The 22,387-nt window shown below is 32.9% G+C and overlaps 2 protein-coding genes across 3 annotated transcripts; one reads left to right on the forward strand and one right to left on the reverse strand.

Moving 5' to 3' along the window:
• The first annotated feature begins 621 nt into the window (after nt 1-621).
• On the forward strand, nt 622-7,467 carry LOC109809490 (protein NRT1/ PTR FAMILY 5.6). Its single transcript, XM_020372821.3, has 4 exons — nt 622-851; nt 4,616-4,833; nt 4,961-5,508; nt 6,351-7,467. The coding sequence occupies exons 1-4, from the start codon at nt 710-712 to the stop codon at nt 7,225-7,227; spliced, it is 1,785 nt and encodes a 594-aa protein (XP_020228410.1). The 5' UTR covers nt 622-709; the 3' UTR covers nt 7,228-7,467.
• A 1,763-nt stretch (nt 7,468-9,230) lies between these two features.
• On the reverse strand, nt 9,231-21,294 carry LOC109809491 (cysteine-rich receptor-like protein kinase 10). Of its 2 annotated transcripts, XM_029273466.2 has the most exons (7): nt 20,358-21,294; nt 14,647-14,766; nt 14,175-14,308; nt 13,857-14,067; nt 13,499-13,736; nt 13,251-13,401; nt 9,231-13,162 (listed from the first exon to the last, which is right to left on the reverse strand). In XM_029273466.2, exons 1-7 carry the CDS (start codon nt 21,244-21,246, stop codon nt 12,818-12,820), a joined length of 2,088 nt encoding a protein of 695 aa, XP_029129299.1. In that variant the 5' UTR covers nt 21,247-21,294; the 3' UTR covers nt 9,231-12,817. The 2 variants fall into 2 exon arrangements, with proteins under 2 accessions (XP_029129299.1, XP_029129300.1); XM_029273467.2 differs by lacking the exon at nt 14,647-14,766.
• Nucleotides 21,295-22,387: the final 1,093 nt, after the last annotated feature.

Genomic DNA, 22,387 nt, shown 5'->3' on the forward strand with positions numbered 1-22,387 from the left:
ATTATTGTAGATATATAAACTATTTGTTGATAATTAATCTTCATTAAAAAATTTATGTAAATTTTTTTAGTAAGGGTCTCTTTTATATATTAATCACATTTTTCTATCTACAAAATTCAAATTTGAGACTATATTTAAAAAAAATAAGTTTAATTTCACTCAAACTAACATGTTAAATATTAAACTATAGATAAGATCTAATTAGAGGTTTTTAAGATATCATTGTATAATTATGTGTTTAATTACATAGTTATAGGAGCACGTGTATATATTATTTTAGGTGGGTTATTTGGGTGACGAACAATAAAGTGACGGTTTTGACATTATTTTAAAACAATTATATTCTCCTATACACAATTATAGGAGGGTTTTGATATCCTAAATATGTATACGATTTCCTTAAAAATATGTAAATACATATTATATACTTATCATATAATGGCTTGAAATTCTCATCAATATTCTCTTGATACTTACTAATTTTGAAAGAAAAAAAAAGGGTCTTTATCATAAATCGCAATCATTACATATTTGAGAGAGATTTCATTTTTCCAAACCATTCTCAACTGTGGTGGGTCAAAAAGGCAATTATCACCCCCTATATAAGGAGGGTATGTGGTGAAGGTTGTCAATGCAATAGCCACAAAATCCAATATTCACTTTATACCTACTTCAACAAGCAAAGCTAGCTATAGCATCATTCAAGAAGATGGAGAAGACCAAGGTTGTTGCAAATTCTGAGGATGTTAAGGATGAGATGAAATGGGTTCGTGATTCTTCATTGGATCACAAAGGAAGAGTTCCTCTTCGAGATTCCACTGGTTCATGGAAAGCTTCTCTCTTCATTATTGGTATGGAACAATACCTTCATCTTCCTCTAACCTACCTAATTAATTTTATTGCATCATAATAGTTGTCAACTTTCATGTTTGCTTTTATAAATTTATGCTCATTTTTTTTTAATCTCAAACTTAATTTGTTTTAACTATCGCTAGAAAGTTAATCAGTCTTTAGAATACTATTAAAATTTTATAAGCTATATTATAATTAATTTTGTTCTCTTATTTTAGTTTTTGGCTTCAAGTTAGTCTCCTAAACTTAAATTTTTTTACTTCAATCATTTAAAGTATCTATGTTAAACAAATTAGTCACTCAATCAATTTTTTACACTAATGTTAACGATGTAACTTTTTTGTGGATGGGATATCTCTCATATATAGTTTATCATGTATCACCACAAGTTGACAAAATAAGTGTGCTAAATTAATGGAAGGACTAATTTAGTTTAATATAGATATTTTTTAGAATTAAAGTGAAAAATTTTAAAATTAAAAGAGTAAACATTAAAATGAGAGACTGAAATTTGTTTTAGCTTTTTTTATTATATAAGAAAATATAATATTTGCATGTTTTATTGTAAATTATTTTTAGAATATATCATGTCTTTTACACTTCATTATACAATAAATATTACATATAGTGACATATAAAAATGTCTATATAAGTATAATATATAGGTATATATTTATTTAATATATAGTTATACGTAATTTTATTAATATTGATTTTCAATGAGATTTATCGACATATTTTATATATTATTATAGTTTATATTCATATTTTTTAATAATACTAATATATTTTATTTATTATGAATAAAAGTATTTTTTAGTGATAAATATTATGTTATTACAGAATGGATGTTATTATATAATAATTTTCTTATAATATTAAGATATTAAAATACTTTTACCTGTTTATATAATTACCTTGACTTTAACTTATGGCTTCAATTTAACTCAGCTCTCTCATCCTAACTTAAACTCGTTTAGGTAATTTTTTGTAGAAATATTTTTAAGAGAAAAATAAATTAAAAATTAAAAGTTTTTTTTTTATAATAAGTTAATTTGTATAAATTCTCTTATATAACTTTAAAAAAAATTATAAATTAATTTTTATATAAACTAGTTTTAATTATGAAAAAAATTGTTATGTTTTATTTTTCTTCGAGAAGTGTTAAGAATAAGTTTAGACGACGGAATACTTTTGCTTTGATTAACTAAGGTGCACGTATCCCATTAAGAGTTTTAAATTTTCCTATACAAAAGCTATACACACAACCGAAAATTTGTATTGTATTAGTTTCTATTAACACAATTCTTAATATTGAAAATTGAATCGGTAGTATCAATATTATAAAGATATAAATTAATACTGCAATATATTATATTACCATATGTTGTTTATAAAACAATATTAATAATACATTATATTTTTAAAATAGACTCATCATATTGATATTAACAAGAGTAATAATTCCCTCACTATCCAAAGAGTAGGACACATGTTGCACACATTTTATATGTCTCTCTTCTTCTATTTGTCTATGAGTTTGTACACCTTTTAAGAGTTTTTTTTGTCCGATTAAAAATTTAATTTCTAAATATATATACATACATACAGAAATAATATAAATTTGATATTTTATTTTTAAGCAACAATTAGTTACTTTTTAATCCCTATGATTAATCTATAGACATTCTACCCATCCTATTATCGCAGTATATCCATATTATATATTTAACTGTAAATGGAGTAATTATTAACTACTTTATTAAGCAATAAAAATGAAGAATATAATGCTAATTGGGATAGTACTTATCGTGAGATTCCCATGCACTAAAATGGTCAAGAGCAGTACGAGCTATAAAGAGGTGGGTCCCAGAGCAACTAGATATATTTTAATAGCATTAGTAAAGATAATGGATATGAACCACACAAATTAGGCATTATTTATTCACTTGTAGTAGTGAAAAATATATGCTCCACTCCCTTCTAAACCAAGTGCATGTGAATTGGATAATGAGAGTTATGTTTTAGGGGACAAGTACTATAGGCTGTATTTAAATTACTATGGTTTAAAAAGGCTATTTACTAGAATACACATATAAATTATATTCTTAATTGATTATAACAAACTATTTTATATAACTTTGGATATATTAATTCAAATCAATATTTGTAAATTAAAAAATTGTTATTTGAACAAAATACTTTTATATAGAAAACTTTCAGGAAAGAATGACTATACAGTTACTCTTTAAACTGTGATTCAATCGTAGATTGTTATGTAATTAAAATTATTAAATGATGTAAAAATTATTTTTAAAAATTATAATAGAAATAAATTTCAATTAATTGACCACATAAATAAAAAATTATACTAGCAATATGTAAAAAAAATTATTATTTATCGATAAGGAAAGCCTAGGTCACGGATATTGCAAATGTAGTTGTGCTGTTATGGCTATATTTCTTTTTTATCGATAAGAATTATAATGATAGTAAAAAAAATTTAAATTTATAATTTTATGTATATTATTTCTAAGAGTTATATATATAAATTTTTTATAAAAATAATTATGTCTAAAGTAAGTTTTTATATCAATATTTTTTATATTTTAATTAAAGATATTAACAAGATGGTGTAAGTATGAATGATAATTCTTTGTTATCTGTCTTGACAAATAAATACTTTCCTCATACTCGTATTTATGTCAGTACTCGTATTTATGTCAGTATCTATTAAGTAAGTATCCGTATATCTTTTTTAATATTTATAGGTATTTATAGATATCCACGAATATTTATTTTAAAAAATAAATTTTCATAAAAATATTTTAATAATAATTTATATTTATTTTAATATTTTTTTAAAAAATAGTTTAAAATTCAAAACTCAAATTATTCATATATTATACATAATTTTATTTATCAAGATTCTTCAATTTAAAAACTAAATTTAATTATTAAAGTATTTATTTTCATAAGTTTTTAAAAATATTATAATACTCATACCCATTTTATTAACGTGGGTATAAAAAATACTCATATCTTTTATCTGTAAGTATTTATTTATAATATTCATTTTTTTATCCTCACGAATTTCATCGACAAATATGCACAGTTTGAATAATTTTTGACATAGCTCAATTTAGCAATTCACGTTTTAAACTTTTTAGTTTTTAACGTACTCAACCCTTTTAGAATAAAAAGCTTTTTATTCTCAGTTTACCCCATATTGTGTGTGCCAAAATCATTAAACAAGAATGATACTGTACCTGCTTGTTTCCTGGCCAATTATGAAGCTATTCGAAGTATAGATTATGAGTGATTAATGGTTCAGGATGCTTGTTCCCTTTCCTACTTTTTGAGCTTTGTGATTCTCCTAGTTATATCATTCATCCATCAAAAGCAAGCATACGTTGAAACCACTTAATTGCATGTATATGTTAGAGTGATTCCCTTAACTTGAATCTATGAGTTAAACAATCAGTCATTTTAGCTAGTCCACAATTAGCTAGCTATGCACACATTCATAAAAATAGAGCTTATTCTTTGGAAAATAATAAATATGATACTGAATTCGATTTTTTTATGCAAGATTTTGAGTTTCGAATTTTGTAATTGAAAAAAAGTAGTTAAAAAAAGAGAAATCTTCCTAAAAGTGAGTAGTCAAATTTTTTTATACATATTTCATACAAAAAATATGCTTATCGAAAAGGAATAATTATAATTATAATTTCATTAAATGTTATTTTTTTGTTTCATGCAGCAATTGAGTTTAGTGAGAGATTGAGCTACTTCGGAATAGCAACTAGCTTGGTTCTTTACCTTACCAAAGTTATTCATCAAGATCTTAAGACAGCAGTTAAGAATGTGAACTATTGGGCTGGTGTCACCACTTTGATGCCATTGTTTGGAGGATTCCTAGCTGATGCATACTTAGGCCGTTACACCACTGTGATAGCATCATGCATTGTTTATCTCATGGTAATCAAAATCAAACACCATATAATTATAAGCAATTAATACCATTACCATTAGTAATTTGGCATTTTATTATTATTAACTACTAAAACACTTGTTTTTGTGTGGCCAAAAAAAAAAAAAAAAACAGGGTTTGGTTCTGCTTTGTCTGTCATGGTTTTTACCAGGTTTGAAACCATGTGATCATGCTAATACATGCACTGAACCTAGGAGGATTCATGAAGTGGTTTTCTTCCTAGGAATCTATTTAATATCCATAGGAACTGGGGGGCACAAGCCTTCTTTGGAGAGCTTTGGTGCTGATCAATTTGATGATAACCATGCTAAAGAAAGAAGGCAAAAAATGTCCTTTTTCAATTGGTGGAACACTGGTTTGTGCAGTGGAATAATTCTAGGAGTTACTGTGATTGTTTATGTACAAGACCATGTAAATTGGGGAGTTGCTGATATGATCCTCACAGGGGTCATGACTATCTCATTGCTCATATTCTTGATAGGAAGGTCTTCTTATCGTTATAGGGCACCAATTGGAAGTCCCCTCACTCCTATGTTACAAGTTCTTGTTGCTGCCATTTCCAAAAGAAAGCTTCCATATCCTTCCAATCCAACTCAGCTCTATGAAGTTTCCAAGTCTGAGGGCGATAGTGAAAGGTTTCTGGCTCATACCAAGAAACTCAAGTAAGTACTAAAACTAGCTCTCAAGTAGGATTTTTTTTTTTTTTGTTAACTAGTATCTTAAAGATATCAGTTAAGAAATACTAAATATTAACTCAGTTCCTACATTAAAAAAACCTTATGAAAGTGATTGTATTTATTTAATAACTAAAATTTTTATATCTTTAATTTATTATGAGTTTATTAATAAATTATTTACTCTTTTTTTTTTTTTTTTTATGAAAGTGATTGTATTTATTGAATAACTAAAATTATAAGTTGTTTTCCTTGGTATTATTCTTTAACTTTTAAGTAGTGTTATATTTTATAAATATTATGAATGTTTTTGGAATAAAATTTTAAGTTATGATAGTATTAATTATAATTAACTAATTTAAGTATTTTTATTAAGTTCGATGAATTAAATATTTATTTATTTTATATATATGAATGGGGTAGTATATTTTATTAAAGATCTGTTTTGAACTTTTTCGAAAATACTTTTATAAGAGAAAAATAAGAAATAATAAACTATAAAATTAATTGGCTTATGTATTAACTAATTTGTAGCAGCTCTTTTTTTTTAGTTTTTTCAAAATTTTATTTTTAACTTATGTATAAATTAATTTTAATGTATAGAAAAATTTATTTTAATTTTTTTTCTAAAAAAAATTATCCAAATAAACATTTAATTCTTTCATTATTCTAGAAAATAACTTTTCAATGACTTGTATTTTGATATAACATACAAATTTGGACAAAACCTTCTTACTTTTTTGTATTTTTTACCTAATGTTCTTTTGCTAATAGTAGCTTTTACCATATATTGATCATAAATTAATTAATGGTATGGTTTGCTTGATCAGATTTCTAGACAAGGCAGCAATTCTTGAAAATGAAGGGAACATAGGGGAGAAACAGAATCCATGGAGGCTTGCAACCGTAACTAAGGTTGAAGAACTGAAGCTTATCATCAACATGATCCCCATTTGGGTATTCACTTTACCTTTCGGAATCTGTGCTTCACAAACCTCCACCTTCTTCATCAAACAAGGTGCCATCATGAACAGGAAGTTAGGCAACAACTTTGAGGTTCCTCCAGCTTCAATTTTCACTCTTGCCGCCATTGGGATGATATTTTCAGTGACCATTTACGACAAGCTCCTAGTGCCAATGCTAAGAAGAATAACAGGAAATGAAAGAGGAATCAACATTCTTCAAAGGATTGGCATTGGAATGTTTTTCTCAATTGTGACAATGGTAGTGGCAGCTTTGGTTGAGAGAAAGAGGCTTGGGGCTGTTGAGATGAATGGCCCATTAAAGGGTTCTTTGTCAATGAGTGCCCTTTGGTTGGCCCCACAATTTATGATCATTGGATTTGGTGATGGGTTTGCTCTTGTGGGCTTGCAAGAGTATTTCTATGACCAAGTGCCTGACTCAATGAGAAGCTTGGGAATAGCACTTTACCTTAGTGTCATTGGGGCTGCTAGTTTTCTTAGTAGTTTGTTGATAACAATTGTTGATCATGTGACAGGTAAGAGTGGGAAGAGTTGGATTGGTAAGGATTTGAATAGTAGCAGGTTGGACAAGTTTTATTGGCTACTTGCAGCTATGACCACTTTGAACTTGTTTGTGTTTGTGTTCTTTGCTCGCAAGTATAACTACAAGAATGTGCAAAAGGTGGTTGTGGCTGATTGTTATGAAGGCAAGAGTGATGATTGTGGAGCAGAGAGTAAGGTTTGAATTAGTGAAATATAGTTCTAAGCATCAAACATATTCAGGATTTCATCTTCTGATGATGAAAACATATACGTTTGTCACTATTCTACATATTACCCTAGAGTCCTTAAATCTCATCCTTAGAGCATTTGGTTGATAACCTTAGTTTAACTTCTTTTTTTTTCTTTCTTTTTTAAGTTGTTTGTGGTCTCCATGTAATATGAAAATAAAATTATCTATGATTTGAGATTTCAAAAGGTTTCATCACTTTTTTCTCCTATAATCTAATTTTTGGCTTCGTGATACTTTTTTTTTATTCTGGGAGTATTGGTCTATTTACCTACCTTAGTTTCAAATAATAAATACAACGATATCAGTTAATTGATTTTAATAAATCTGTAAATTGTGACAGCAGGAAAAGGGGCAACGAAATTCATTTCCACACGTTATTAAAATGGTGTCACCTAGAGCAAAAAGATATACTATAAAAGATAGCTTGTTTAGATCATAGCTTACAAACTACGTTTTCATCAATGGCAAAAAAAAAAAAAAAAAAAACATTCCCTACCAGTTATCAATTATAAGGGTAAAGAATAAAGAAAATGGTTACAAAAATCAAATGTGATTAAAATTTAGTCCTTTGATTAATTTCAAGTATTCTGAGATTTGTATCAGATGAGTGGATATTTATTTATTTTTTTTTAAAATGACATAATTAATTAAGTCTCTTCACTTTCTATTAGTTATAATTAGAGATCAAATTATGTTTTTATTAAAATAAAATAAAAACGATTTATAATCTTATTAAAAATCTTTAAAAAAATTGATAATAAACTTTAATCTCGTATAAGATCTTATCTTACTCTAATATAATATAAGGTTTTATATTAAAAAAATAGTCAGTGATTATGATTTGGACAAGATTGGAAAGCTATTCGGCTATTGTGGATCGAATGATACTATTTGGTATGGCCATATGCCTTTCGCTCATCAATAGCAGCTAAAGGTTAAAAAACGAGACATAAAAAAATAAGAACGTTATGTTGTATTTCTCGAAAGTTATGTTATAACTAATATATTTATAATTCAAAATTGCATTATAATGAATATCATTTTCTATTATTAAAGGTAACTAACTTCTTTGCTGTATAAAAGGAAAAATAACATCACAAGATACGCATATATCATAATTCTACTAAAATGCTTGAATTACCTTTTCTGATTTAGGTATCAGAGTGTTTTTTAGTTACCCTACCCATCCAATAGATTCAGGAGCTTAGGTAGGAAGAAGAAAGGTATCTAATTTTTAGTAGGTAGAATATTATTAGGGAGTAATTCTAATTATTTTACTCTCTTTTAAGTCTCAAGAATTGTCTTGAGTGATATTTGAGTAAATGGGAAGAAAGATATCCAAAAGTTACAATCTAATATCTATCATCATCCAACCCATTAATTTTCATTTCTATTTATAAATAGAATTTGTGATGGAATTAAATGATTGTTAGGAAAATTGTTTTGATTGCCAAATTAACATATGTATTTGACAAATGTACTTTAGTGGAGACATGGTATTTGGTATTGCATCTCAATCCACTAAAAAAAAGTGCATTTGGTTATAGGCATCAAAGCCATGTGTTGGGCACTTAGCGAAGTAACATTTTAAATCTCTTCCAAGTTTGACACAATGATTTGTCTGCTCCTTAAGCAAAGGATACTATCTCTCCTTCAAGCTTTTTCAGTTTTCCTTCTGGGAAGAACCGATTCAGAAATTAAATGTCTCTACCACATCATCTCAATTTGACAAATTGTTTTCTGGAAAGGCTTGTAACCAAGTTTTAGCTCTTTTGGTTAGAGAATGGAAAAAGCCTTAAACAGATGACTCTATGAAGTATCCTATCCATTTTAACAGTATTGCATATCTCCACAAAATTAGCAGTATGTTGATAAGGGTTCTTTGATATGTGCATAAATGGAAATCTTGAATTTGAGGTTAGGATTATTCCTCCTAAAGAAAAGAGAATAAGAAATTATGAAATTATACTTTTTATATTTTTTATTTCATATCAGCATTACATTTCTTTATATAGGATAAACCATAATAGAAATGCAACAGAAAGGTAAATGATAAAAATAACAACTCTCTACTAATGGATTCTAGAATTTTCTGAGCATAAAGTCCTCCCAACCTGATGGACCTTTGATAATGCGCTTGAGCCTAATGCCTTCACCATTTGTAGGCTCAGTATTAGTAGTTCCCTCTATAGCAACTGGGTGATCAATGGATATTGTGTTTGTGCTATTGTTGCTATCATCTGTTACTTCTTGAAAAAGCACCTTGTCCTCATGTTGGTGAGAGGTTGATAATAAATCCCAAGATCCCCAAGTGGTATCCTCTAGAGGAAGGTCGAGCCATTGAACAAGAACTAAACCACGAGGGGGTTTGACAGAGTTATCCCATTTGAAATCCAAGATGGAAAGGGGTTGGATGAGCAAGCGATCATTATAGAATATAGGTGGAAGTTCCTAAGGGGAAGGAAGTGGACCACGATGTGGTTTGAGTAGAGACTAGAGAGCAATGAAAAACCGAATGGATTGTGGTAGAATTTGGTAATTAAGGCCAAGTGATAGGCAACTGGACATACACCCACTTGCCAACTTTATAAGAAACATCAGGGCGATGAGCATCAACAAAATTCTTCATGGAACATTGTGTCGTGGTGAGTTTTCGGGTCAGATAAGTAATGAGATTCTCATGAGATAATAGTGTTGGGAAAACTCGAACTTTCCCGCTTCGTGAAGTTAAGATAGGCACTTAGAAATTAAAGGTAGTAATGGGAGCACACGAGTTAAATTCTTCAATATGGAGATTCTTCCACTATGCAAAAGAATAGTAGGATTACAAGAATGTAATTACAAAATTGACTCACTCTATGGTGGCACACTCAAAACTTGAGACTATCTCTCTTCTCTCACAAAGAGGCTTTCTCACTTTCTCACTCTAAGAAGTGGATTCACTCTTGGCTTGGATTGGATAGGAATGAAGCCTCCTACCCCTATTTATACTACTCCACCTTCAAAATGAATGGTGGGGATCAAGGGTTGAGATTGGTTCTCTAGAATGCTCCACACATTCCAGGAATCTCTACTCCCTTCTATATTCTTCTATACTCTTCCATAAGATTCCGGAAGGCTCCACACATCTCTAGAATGTTCCAGAGGGTTCCACACTATTCCACAAACTTCTAGAGAATTCTACAATTCTCTAGGATTCTCTAAAATGTTCTAGAAAATTTTATACTTCTCTAGAAAGCTCTAGAATTTTCTAGAACCTCTCCAATTAAGGAGGGATCCTAACAAATAGGAAGGAATCAACAACCTCAAGAGAAGAGGAACCCGAGAGATAATGAGCAATGGTTGGAAGTGGTTTTCCATATGTGGCTTGATATGGAGAAATTGCAGTAGTGGAATGGGTTTGGGTGTTATAACAACACTTAGCTAGGCTAAAGAGCTTAGTCCACTAAGATGGTTTGTGATGGAGAAAAGCTTGGAGATATCGCTCGAGGACACATTTTAAGACTTCAATTTGGCCATCACTTTGAGGGTCATAGGCTCTGCTCATACGAAGTTTGGTGCCATTGAGTCGGAAAAGTTGTTGCCAAACCATGAAGTTTTCATACCATGTGAAGAAAAATTTTGGCAACTTTTCTTCTTGTGAAATGAGAGGGAAGAGTACCAAAATGAGCCCCTTTAGTGAAAAGGTCAATCACTACCAAAATAACATCATAATCCGAGGAATGTGGAAGGCCAGTGATGAAGTCAAGAGCAAGATCCTCCCACGGAGTAGAGGGTGGGGGTATTTGTTGAAGTAGACCAGGAGTTTTCCTAGTGATATAATTGGTTTGTAAGCAAACCGAACTTTGAGAAATGAAATGTTGAACATCCTGTTTCATAATTGGCCAAAAATAATTGGCTAAGAGGCAACTACAAGTTTTAGCAACACCCATATGACCTCCAAGGGGAGAAGCGTGGTACTCAGTCAAGAGAATGGGAATAAATGAGCAACTTTTAGATAACCAAATGCGACCCTTGAAAGAGCATAAGTGACATTATGTTTTCCCACTTTGTATTGAATGGTATAATCATAGCCAAGAAGTTTGGCTAGGTAGACATGTTGCTCCGGAGTTTGAATAGCTTGGTTCATCAAATCCTTCAAGCTGTGATGGTCAGTAAGGATGACAAAAGGGTGTTGGCCAAATGGGCCGTCTGGCGCATGAGCCATAGCACATTTGAGTGCTTCAAAAGCTACTTGTGCCTATAGGCTCCATTGGAAACAATCCCTGCGGAGTGACAAAGTCAAAGGAAAAAGAAGTTTAGCATAATCCTTGATGAAATGATGGTAAAAACATGTAAGGCGAAGGAAATCACGTTAAGATTTCTGAGATGATGGTGTTGGCCAAGCAAGCAAGGCATCAATTTTGGAAGGGACTGGTTCCACTCTAGCAATGGGAATAATATGGCCCAAGTACTCGATCTTTAGTTGGCCAAAATCACATTTGGAAATTTTGAGAAAAAAAAATGACTCTATTAGAGAGAGAAAAATCAATCTCAAGATGGCCAATGTGTTGCTTGAATTCTTTGCTGGAAACAAGGATGTCATCAAAGAAAATGATGACAAAGCATCACAAATACAATAGGAGCAAGTCATTCATCATGGCTTGAAAACATTCTTACTTACTTTCAAAAGATTCAAAACTTGCTTAAATTTAAAGAGATCAATTTGAGATTTTTGAAAACTTATTCTTAAGGCAAAGCATACTTACAATTCTAAAAGATTCTTTTACATTTTTAGCTAAGTGACAAGACTTATTTATGTAACACTTGAGATCTTGTTCTTGTATCAACTTGTTTTAGCTCAACCTTAATTCTTCTTCAATGTTTTATAATCAATTTGGCATCATCAAAACTTTTATACATAAAGCCTTCCACACAAACGAAATGCTATTTCAAATAAATGTTTAAATTATGATGGATTTTAAAAAATGGTTGTATTTATAAATGAAGAAGCAAGCAAATAGACTAAGCATGAAACATTGTTGATGTTGATCAATCAATAAGGGGTTTTTTCAATTTAATTTGTGGTCTCAAGTTTGAGTCCTAAATATGCAATGTTAAATAGTCAAAATAAGAACTTTGTAATTCATAGTCAACCTACTCGGCTCAAACATGATTATCTCCAATGAAAAATACTTGTGATCTGGATCAAGAGAGTAAACATAAAAATTATGTTCCATAATTATAGAAATTGTTACTAATAACTGAAGAATAAAATCTGAAACTAACTAATCAACTAACAATTCAATATCATATTTTTATTAATTCACTAATTAACTTATTCAAACTAATATTTAAAATTGCTTTATCAGCCTCTAAAGGAACATCCCCAACAGAAACAGAAATAAGAGATTGGATAAGGGAAATTAGTAAATAAATCATTCCAAGGAAATGGTGTTGAACAATCCTTCTTAGTAATAGCAGGCACCAAGCATCTGTTCCTCTTAGTACATTTAATTGTAGTTATGATCGTCACCTTTGACTGTAATCATATGATTGATATCTAACGAGGATGTAGACTACTAATTGAAGCCTCATTTGCTGATGCCTCAGCAGAGACACTTTTCTGCTCATTTGGTCCTGCGTCCACTGAATTGCACCCCGAAAACTGGATGACTGATAAACAACTATTGTTCATAAAATAGGCAGGTTTCGATGGAACTGGTAGAGCAAGAGAGTGTCTATCAAGCATAAGCACCACTGAAGCCATTGTTGGTCTATCAGAAACCTTTTCTTGAACACAAAGTAACCCAATGTGAATGCATCGAACTATTTCATCTCTCAATGCATTATTTAGGGTGGTATCTATTATATTAGCTGCTGTCCCTTTCTTCCAGTTTTTCCAAGCCTGTAGGTAGTTCATCGTTGAAAACATTAGTTCTTCACTTCTATTATAAATCATATAAAGACAAGAAAGATGCAGAAGGTATACATACAAAGCTTAATAGATGCTCCACATTCTCTCCATCATAAAGTCCACCATTCTTTCGGCCACTTACAATCTCTAGTATTATTACACCAAAACTGAAGACATCTAACTTCGTGGAGAGTTTTCCATGTCTTGCATACTCAGGAGCCATGTATCCGCTTCAAGTCAATAAGAACAGGCTCAATAATTAGGTAAAATCATTACCTGTTTTCAATTAGCTAGAAACAAAATACACCTATGATACTTGATACTTACTATGTTCCTGCAATGGTACTTGTATTATTCTGAGTTTGATCCAGAGCAAATAGTCTTGCCAAACCAAAATCTGAAATCTTAGGATTCATATTGGCATCTAAAAGAATATTACTCAACTTGAGATCACGGTGAATAATCCTCTGCTGAGAATCCTCATGAAGATAAAGAAGGCCACGTGCAATTCCTTCAATTATTTTGTAGCGTTTTTTCCAATTCAAATGTGCACGCTGGATGGGATCTATTTGCCAACATGAGTACAATCATTTAATGTTTTGAACAAGAGTCAAAACCTTTCTTCATTTAGTCATTCAAATGAAATAATGTGATAGACTTTCAGTTTGAGAATAAGTTAACTTACCATATATGAATTTGTCAAGACTTTTATTGGGAAGAAACTCATAGACAAGAAGTCGTTCTTCTCTCTCAAAACAGAAACCAAGGAGCCTAACTAAATTTCCGTGATGTAGCTTTGACATCAATAGCACTTCATTCTTGAATTCAATATCTCCTTGGCTGGAGTTGTTTGCTAACCTTTTGACTGCTACTTCTTGTTCGTTGAAGAGAGTGCCCTGAAGATGTCATGGTATCCGTGTTTTATACATGTAAAATTGGCCAACAAGCTGGCCGTACTGCATTGATATACAGTTATATTTGATTGTAATAATGCGATGTTTACCTTGTAAACAGGTCCAAATCCACCTTGTCCAAGTTTGTTTGCATCAGAGAAGTTGTTTGTAGCGTCTATGATTGTGTCAAAGTCAAATTGTAATGACTCTGCTTGCCCAATTTCTTCATCAACCTTAGCTTCACCTAGATGTGGGAGGTAAAATTATGTTTTTAACAGGCGACTTTGTCAAATGGAAATTGATGGTGAAGCTTGGAAAAGTAAATGTTTCGAAAACATTTCTTCAATTTGAGATCAAGAGGAACATGTAAGCAATTCATTTATGCAAAATAGTTATATCCCCTTTTTGGTTTTTGTTCTTAACAGTAAATAAAATTATTCAAGAAAATTCTCGATTCATATCCCATGTCAATGCCCGGGGGAAAAGAAACTATTTGACTCTTCATTTTTTATCTTGCCGTAATTACAAGAGCAAATATTGACTGACTCTTACATCAAACATTAAATAAACTTCTGAACTTACTCTCTAAATGTTTTGTGGACTTTCTCACTTCTAAATAGATGCAAATAAAGATCAGGAGTCCAAGAAAAACAACAGGAGGCAAAACTTTGACGATGACAGCTTGTGATTTGTTGCTTTTTCCTGCATGAACCCAACATCTCTTCTTATTAATACAATCCTTGTCTGGTAGACATCTCAATTTAGTCTGGAAGAAGGAATTCAAGATGATGATGATAATAATAAATTAATAATAAAGTTTAATTACTCTTTTGATCCTATGATTTGATCTATTGAGATATAAACTGTTAGGATCCCTCCTTAATTGGAAAGGTTCTAGAAAATTCTAGAGCTTTCTAGAGAAGTATAGAATTTTCTAGAACATTCTAGAGAATCCTAGAGAATTGTAGAATTCTCTAGAAGCTTGTGGAATAGTGTGGAACCCTCTAGAACATTCTAAAGATGTGTGGAGCCTTCCGGAACTTTATGGAAGAGTATAGAAGGATATAGAAGGGAGTAGAGATTCCTGGAATGTGTGGAGCATTCTAGAGAACCAATCTCAACCCTTGATCCCCACCATTCATTTTGAAGGTGGAGTAGTATAAATAGGGGTAGGAGGCTTCATTCCTATCCATCCAAGCCAAGAGTGAATCCACTCCTTAGAGTGAGAAAGTGAGAAAGCCTCTTTGTGAGAGAAGAGAGATAGTCTCAAGTTTGAGTGTGCCACCATAGAGTGAGTCAATTTTGTAATTACATTCTTGTAATCCTACTATTCTTTTGTATAGTGGAAGAATCTCCATATTGGAGAATTTAACTCGTGTGCTCCCATTACTACCTTTAATTTCTAAGTGCCTATCTTAACTTCACGAAGCGGGAAAGTCCGAGTTTTCCCAACAGTGGTATCAAGAGCCAGGTTCATCAAAAGCTGTCATTAGCTCGTGCAGTTCAAGATGGAGGACAACGTTGCTCATGATGGAGACATGTTCAAGCTTACTGTCAATAATTATTCATATTGGAAGCCAATGATGGAGGATCATTTATACTGCAAGGATTTGCATGAGCCCATCATCTATAAAGAGAAGGTGGAAGGCAAGAGCGATGCTCAGTGGGAGCTATTGAATCGGAAGGCCGTTGCTATGATCCGTAAGTACATCGACAAATCTCTCTTTGAGCATGTTTCTACATACACAAATGCTTATGAATTATGGGCAAAGCTTGAGTCCATGATTCGAAAGAAAACACCTCGTAACAAAGCCAATTTAGTTCGTCGATTGGTGAAGTTGGAGTATAAGGATGGTCATAGTATGATTGAGCACTTGAATAACTTCAAGGGGCTTGTAAATCAATTAACCAAAATTGAGATGAAGATTGATGATGAGTTGCAAGCCCTACTACTCCTTAGTTCCTTACCGGAAAGTTGGGATACGCTAGTAGTTACACTTAGTAACTCTGCTCCTGGAGGAAACCTCACTATGGATGCTGTTAGTGATAGCCTTCTTGGAGAAGAATCGAGGAGAATGGAACGAGGTGAGTCTATCCATCCCGAGGCTAATATCATTGAAAACCGGGGAAAGAATGAGACTCGTGGACGTAGTAAGAGCCGAGATCAGTATCAATCTTGAGGTAGATCCAAATCACGCTCGAAGATTACATGCTATTATTGTGGAAGAATGGGTCATAGGAAAATGGAGTGTCGGTCTTTCAAGAGAGATCAGAAGGCAGGTACTGTCAAGCCAGACCAAGTCATCCCAATGAAGAAGCAAGAAGAAAAGACTACCACTGTCGTAGCATCTAAAGAAGATATGTTATATATCATTGGAGAAGGTAACATCCTAAACATTGCTTATGATGATAGCTCTTGGATTGTGGATTCTGGTGCTTCCTTCCATGTTACTCCTCATGGAAGTTTCTTCTCATCCTACCAAAGTGGTGACTTTGGTACCGTTCAAATGGGAAATCAAGATAGAAGCAAGATCGTCGGGATAGGAGACATCATCCTGACAACGAGCACCGGATGTAGGCTAGTCTTGAAAGATGTGAGGCATGTCCCGGCCATGCGCCTCAATCTTATCTCTGCTGGAAAGTTAGATGATGCTGGTCTGATGAATTACTTTGGTGAAGGAAAGTGGAAGCTCACCAAAGGTAGTCTAGTTATGGCTCGAGGAAAGAAAGAAGGATCCTTGTACGTAATGCAAGCTAAGCTTTGCAAAGGAGAGGTAAACATAACCACTGATGACATAGAGGTTTGGCATAAACGACTTGGGCACATCAGTGAGAAGGGTCTTCACATACTCGCTCGTAAGCAACTCCTCTCTAATGTGAAAGGTAAATCACTTGATCCTTGTGCTCACTGTTTAGCTGGAAAACAACATAGAGTTGCATTTCAAAGATCTTCTCCGCCCGCAAGGAGAAAGAACATTCTTGACCTTGTACACACTGATGTGTGCTCAATGTCTGAGAAATCCATTGGGGGTGCACTGTACTTTGTGACCTTCATTGACAATCATTCAAGGAAGGTGTGGTTGCATTTGCTAAAATCAAAGGATCAAGTACTTGATGCCTTCAAGGAATTCCACGCTCTGGTAGAACGTGAGACTGGATGAAAGATCAAGTGTGTACGATCTGACAATGGAGGTGAATATAGAGGTCCATTTGAAACCTATTGCAAGAAACATGGCATTAGGTTAGAGAAGACTCCACCCAAGACACCGCAATTAAATGGGCTAGCTGAGAGAATGAATAGAACAATCGAAGAAAGAGTTCGTTGCGTGCTCTCTCATGCTAAGTTACCCAAGTTATTTTGGGGAGAAGCTATAATGGCTGTAGTTGACATTGTCAACCTCACACCATCAGTCCCTTTGGGTGGTGCCATCCCAGACGAAGTTTGGACGGGCAAAAGGGCATCATACAATCATCTCAAAGTGTTCGGGTGCAGGGCATTTGTTCATATCCCCAAAGATGAGCGAGCAAAGCTTGATGCAAAGACGAAGGAGTGTATCTATCTCCGCTCACCCAAGGATGAATTCGGCTATCGGCTATGGGATCCAATAAATAAGAAGGTGGTTCGTAGTAGAGACGTTGTATTCTTCGAAGACCAAACAATCGAAGACATTAAAAACTCAGAAAAGCCAAGATTGAGAAGTAATAAGAGTACCGAACTCACTCCAGTTCAACATGAGAATAATGAGACACATCAAGACAATGATCCTGAAGAAGATGAGCCTGTGTTAGAGCAAAGCAACCAGGAGACTCATGATGAACCAGCTCAGGAAGATCCTCAATCTAGTTCTCTACCAGCATCAGAGCCGAGGCGTTCCTCAAGGGAAAGAAGACCATCCACTTGGTATAACACTGAGGAGTATGTTATGCTCACTGATGAGGGGGAGCCTCAAAGCTATAAAGAAGCAATCAAGGATATTCATAAAGAAGAGTGGAGGAAAGCCATGCAAGAAGAAATGCAATCCTTGCATGAGAATCACACTTATGAACTCGTAGAGCTGCCAAAGGGGAGAAGAGCCTTAAAGAACAAGTGGGTGTACCGGATCAAAACCGAAGATAACAACACAAAGCCTCGTTATAAAGCTCGGTTGGTCGTTAAAGGATTCGGTCAAGAAAAAGGTATTGACTTTGAAGAAATATTCTCACCCGTGGTAAAGATGTCATCCATTCGAGTTATCCTTGGCATAGCAGCAACTCAAGATTTAGAGATTGAACAACTCGATGTCAAGACGGCGTTCCTTCATGGTGACCTAGAGGAAGAGATCTACATGGAGCAGCCCGAAGGATTCAAAGTTCCGGGCAAAGAAAATTTGGTGTATCGCCTCACGAAGAGTTTATATGGCCTTAAGCAAGCACCTAGGCAATGGTACAAGAAGTTTGAATCCTTCATGGCAGAACATGAATTCAAAAAGACAGAAAGCGATCATTGTGTCTTCATAAAGATCTGTAGTAGGCAGTCTCATGTATGCGATGATATGCACAAGACCAGATATCGCCTATGCAGTTGGAGTCGTCAGCCGCTTCTTAGCCAACCCCGGGAATGAACATTGGCTAGCGGTCAAATGGATCCTCCGATACTTACGTGGAACTTCCAAAAGATGCTTATGCTTTGGAAAAGGGAAACCTGTGTTAGAGGGATACACAGATGCAGACTTGGCTGGTGATATTGATTCAAGGAAATCAACATCTGGATACCTAACTACTTTGTAGGGGGAGCCGTTTCTTGGCAATCAAAACTGCAAAAGTGTATCGCATTATCCACCACAGAGGCGGAGTACATTGCAGCTACTAAAGCTTGCAAAGAGATGCTGTGGATGAAGAACATGCTTCTTGAGCTGGGAGTAGATCAAGAAAGGTATGTGTTAAAGTGTGATAATCAAAGCGCAATATACTTAGCAAAGAACTCAACATTTCATTCCCGCACGAAGCATATTGACACAAGATATCATTGGATCCGAGAAGTCCTCGAGGAAAAGAAATTGCATCTTGACAAGGTTCACACAGACGAGAACTGGTCAGACATGATGACCAAGGTAATACCGACAAAGAAGTTTGAAGATTGCTGCCAAGGTGCAGGTCTACTACTGCCCCCCAATTAAGTCGGGAGGGGGAGATTTGTTACGATCCCTCCTTAATTGGAGAGGTTCTAGAAAATTCTAGAGCTTTCTAGAGAAGTATAGAATTTTCTAGAACATTCTAGAGAATCCTAGAGAATTGTAGAATTCTCTAGAAGCTTGTGGAATAGTGTGGAACCCTCTAGAACATTCTAGAGATGTGTGGAGCCTTCCGGAACTTTATGGAAGAGTATAGAAGGATATAGAAGGGAGTAGAGATTCCTGGAATGTGTGGAGCATTCTAGAGAACCAATCTCAACCCTTGATCCCCACCATTCATTTTGAAGGTGGAGTAGTATAAATAGGGGTAGGAGGCTTCATTCCTATCCATCCAAGCCAAGAGTGAATCCACTCCTTAGAGTGAGAAAATGAGAAAGCCTCTTTGTGAGAGAAGAGAGATAGTCTCAAGTTTGAGTGTGCCACCATAGAGTGAGTCAATTTTGTAATTACATTCTTGTAATCCTACTATTCTTTTGTATAGTGGAAGAATCTCCATATTGGAGAATTTAACTCGTGTGCTCCCATTACTACCTTTAATTTCTAAGTGCCTATCTTAACTTCACGAAGCGGGAAAGTCCGAGTTTTCCCAACATAAACTAAGTCTTACATCATTAAAAAAAGAAAATAAATAAGGATTTATAAAATATACACATATTCTATTAAAAAAAAAAATTTTACATAATGATCAAAAGTAAAACTATAAAAATTTAACCTCAAAATGAATAATATCAAATTAATATAGAGATGTGTATAATATTCGACTCACACCAAGATATAATGTTCCTCTCAAAAAATATAACCCACAAACAAACCTACAAAATATTGTAACATTATAGACTTTACATTAATTAATGTTCTTATAATTAAAAATATTCATTTTAATCTTCTAAATACTGTTTTTGTTTTTTTTTAATCTATGTAGTTTCATAAACTTAATCTTTTGATCTTTATAGAAATTGATGATGGACACTAAAACAGATAAAAAATAATATATATAAAGACTAATATATCTGTAAAGACTAAATTATAAAATATATAAAACAGTAAGACTAGAAAATAGTTGAACCTAATAATAAGTATCCATGCATGCATGCTTGTATGATATTTTGAGAGTAAGGATACCATGATGAGTACTCTGGGAGGAATTTGCAGTGGTGGATGGTACAGGAGAAGGAGAAGGAGAAGGAGAAGGAGAAGGTGAAGGAGAAGGAGATCCTTGTGGCGACAACTGTAGTGTTAATGTATCAGCCATAGGTTTATAGAAGCTGAAGTTGTCGTATCTGAAATCACACGTTGATCTAATAACTCCACCACCTGAATTGTTAGTACAACAATCTGGCAGTTTCGAAAAGGCTAAATTCAAGCAATCGTTGCATTCTCCCACCGACAAATCAGGTGAGCACTGAGCAACAGCATATATAGTTTGAGAATTGGGAGCTGTGGCATTTCCAGAAGCATATTTACGTTTCAGATGGGAGTCGGTTGCAGCTTTGTCTCTTAGTGTTGCCAGCAACTTGTTGAGCACAAAGCTGTACTGATCCCAATCTGTTACATTAGTTTCAGACATCAAGTAGACCCAGAAATTATATTCTTGGTAACCATCTAAGGAGTAATATGCATAGTGCAACTTGCATGTATCATATCCTCCTTCTGCCTCCTTATGTAGTGGACAATGCTTTAGGAGAAGGGAAGCAGAATTGTTGAGGCAAGTGCGGCAAGCATGTGGGGTAACATCCCCTCTGCAAAGGCCAGTTGAGTAGACTTTGTCGGAAGCTTGGCCGTAGGAGGCACTGTAGAAGCCATAGTCAATTTGTGTGTTGAAGATGAGCCTGGAAAGAGCGTTTTTGAGGTTGGTGGGGTAGGAGCTATTGGGGGTGTAGTTTCCGCTTGTGTAGCACACTCCGTAACTGTATTCTGGGTCGCCAGTGGCTTCAGATATCAGAATAAAGAAGGAGAGAAAGAGAAAAGGGTAGGTTTTGGCTTTCTCTTGTTCTAATCTGTTTTCTGACATCAAAACGGAGAGGGGTACCAAAGGGGTGAAGGGTGATGAATTCAGTGACAGTGTGTGACACTATATAACGACTAAAGAAAGCAAAAATAAGTGAGCACAAGTCTTTGAGAAAAGACAACAGTTTCATGACTTTGTTCACAAGTCTTTGAGAAAAGACAACAGTTTCAATACGTTAAATAAATTTATATAATTCTTTTTTTTTAAATACTGTTATAATAATGTTTATAGTTTCATTTAGTCAAGTTCAAAATAGACATTTTTAGTTTTATATTTTTCTTTATTCATCTTTTATAGTCTCTATAAATTAAGATATATTATTTTAATATTTATGTTTATCTTTTTTTAATCTTTTTTAGTACTTGTTATTAATTTTTTTATAATATCATTTTTTTTATTAATGTGGTAGATATTTTTAATTTTGTGAAAATAAAAAAAAATATTTAAAAATGGGCCTTGTAGGTAAAAGAGAGACATAAAGTGCCAAAATAATTAATTTATGATAAGTCTAAACAAAATAAATTCGATATCAAAAACATAAAGTTAAATAATATCTCTGTCATATTAACATAAAAGAGATAATGTTAAAAAGAAATTAAATTTAAAGATTAAAAATATTTTTAAAACATTATAAATATAAAACAAAAAAATATTTTAAATTATAGGGACTAAAATTAATTAAAAAAAAATAAGTATGACAATTATAAAAATTTATTTTAAATTATAAAGATTAAAATACAAAATAAGGAAAATTATGTGAAATAAAAATGTATTTTAATTTTTCTATTCTATTTTTATAGCTTCTCTCGTAATTGGGTAAATAGAAGATTTTATTCAAACACCGGAAGAACTCATGATTTTGGATTACATATGGGCTCGGATTAGGTTTTGGATTGACTTGTTCAATATAGTGACTTTTGTGGTTGTGATTGTGGAAGACCAAAAGAAAGAAGAAGAAGAAGAATAAAAAATTAAGATAGTGAAGAATGGGTGTTTTGTTTTTTCTACTTATTTTAATTTAAATATCATTTGTGTATATATTATTAATTTATAAAGAAGTATTATTATTATTATATATAATTAATTGTGAAGTGTGTTAAACCTCTATAATGAATATAATAAAATATTTATTACTTGATTATTG

This window comes from Cajanus cajan, chromosome 3 (assembly GCF_000230855.2).
Source record: "Cajanus cajan strain Asha chromosome 3, NIPB_CcT2T_4, whole genome shotgun sequence".
NCBI classification, from domain to species: domain Eukaryota; kingdom Viridiplantae; phylum Streptophyta; class Magnoliopsida; order Fabales; family Fabaceae; genus Cajanus; species Cajanus cajan.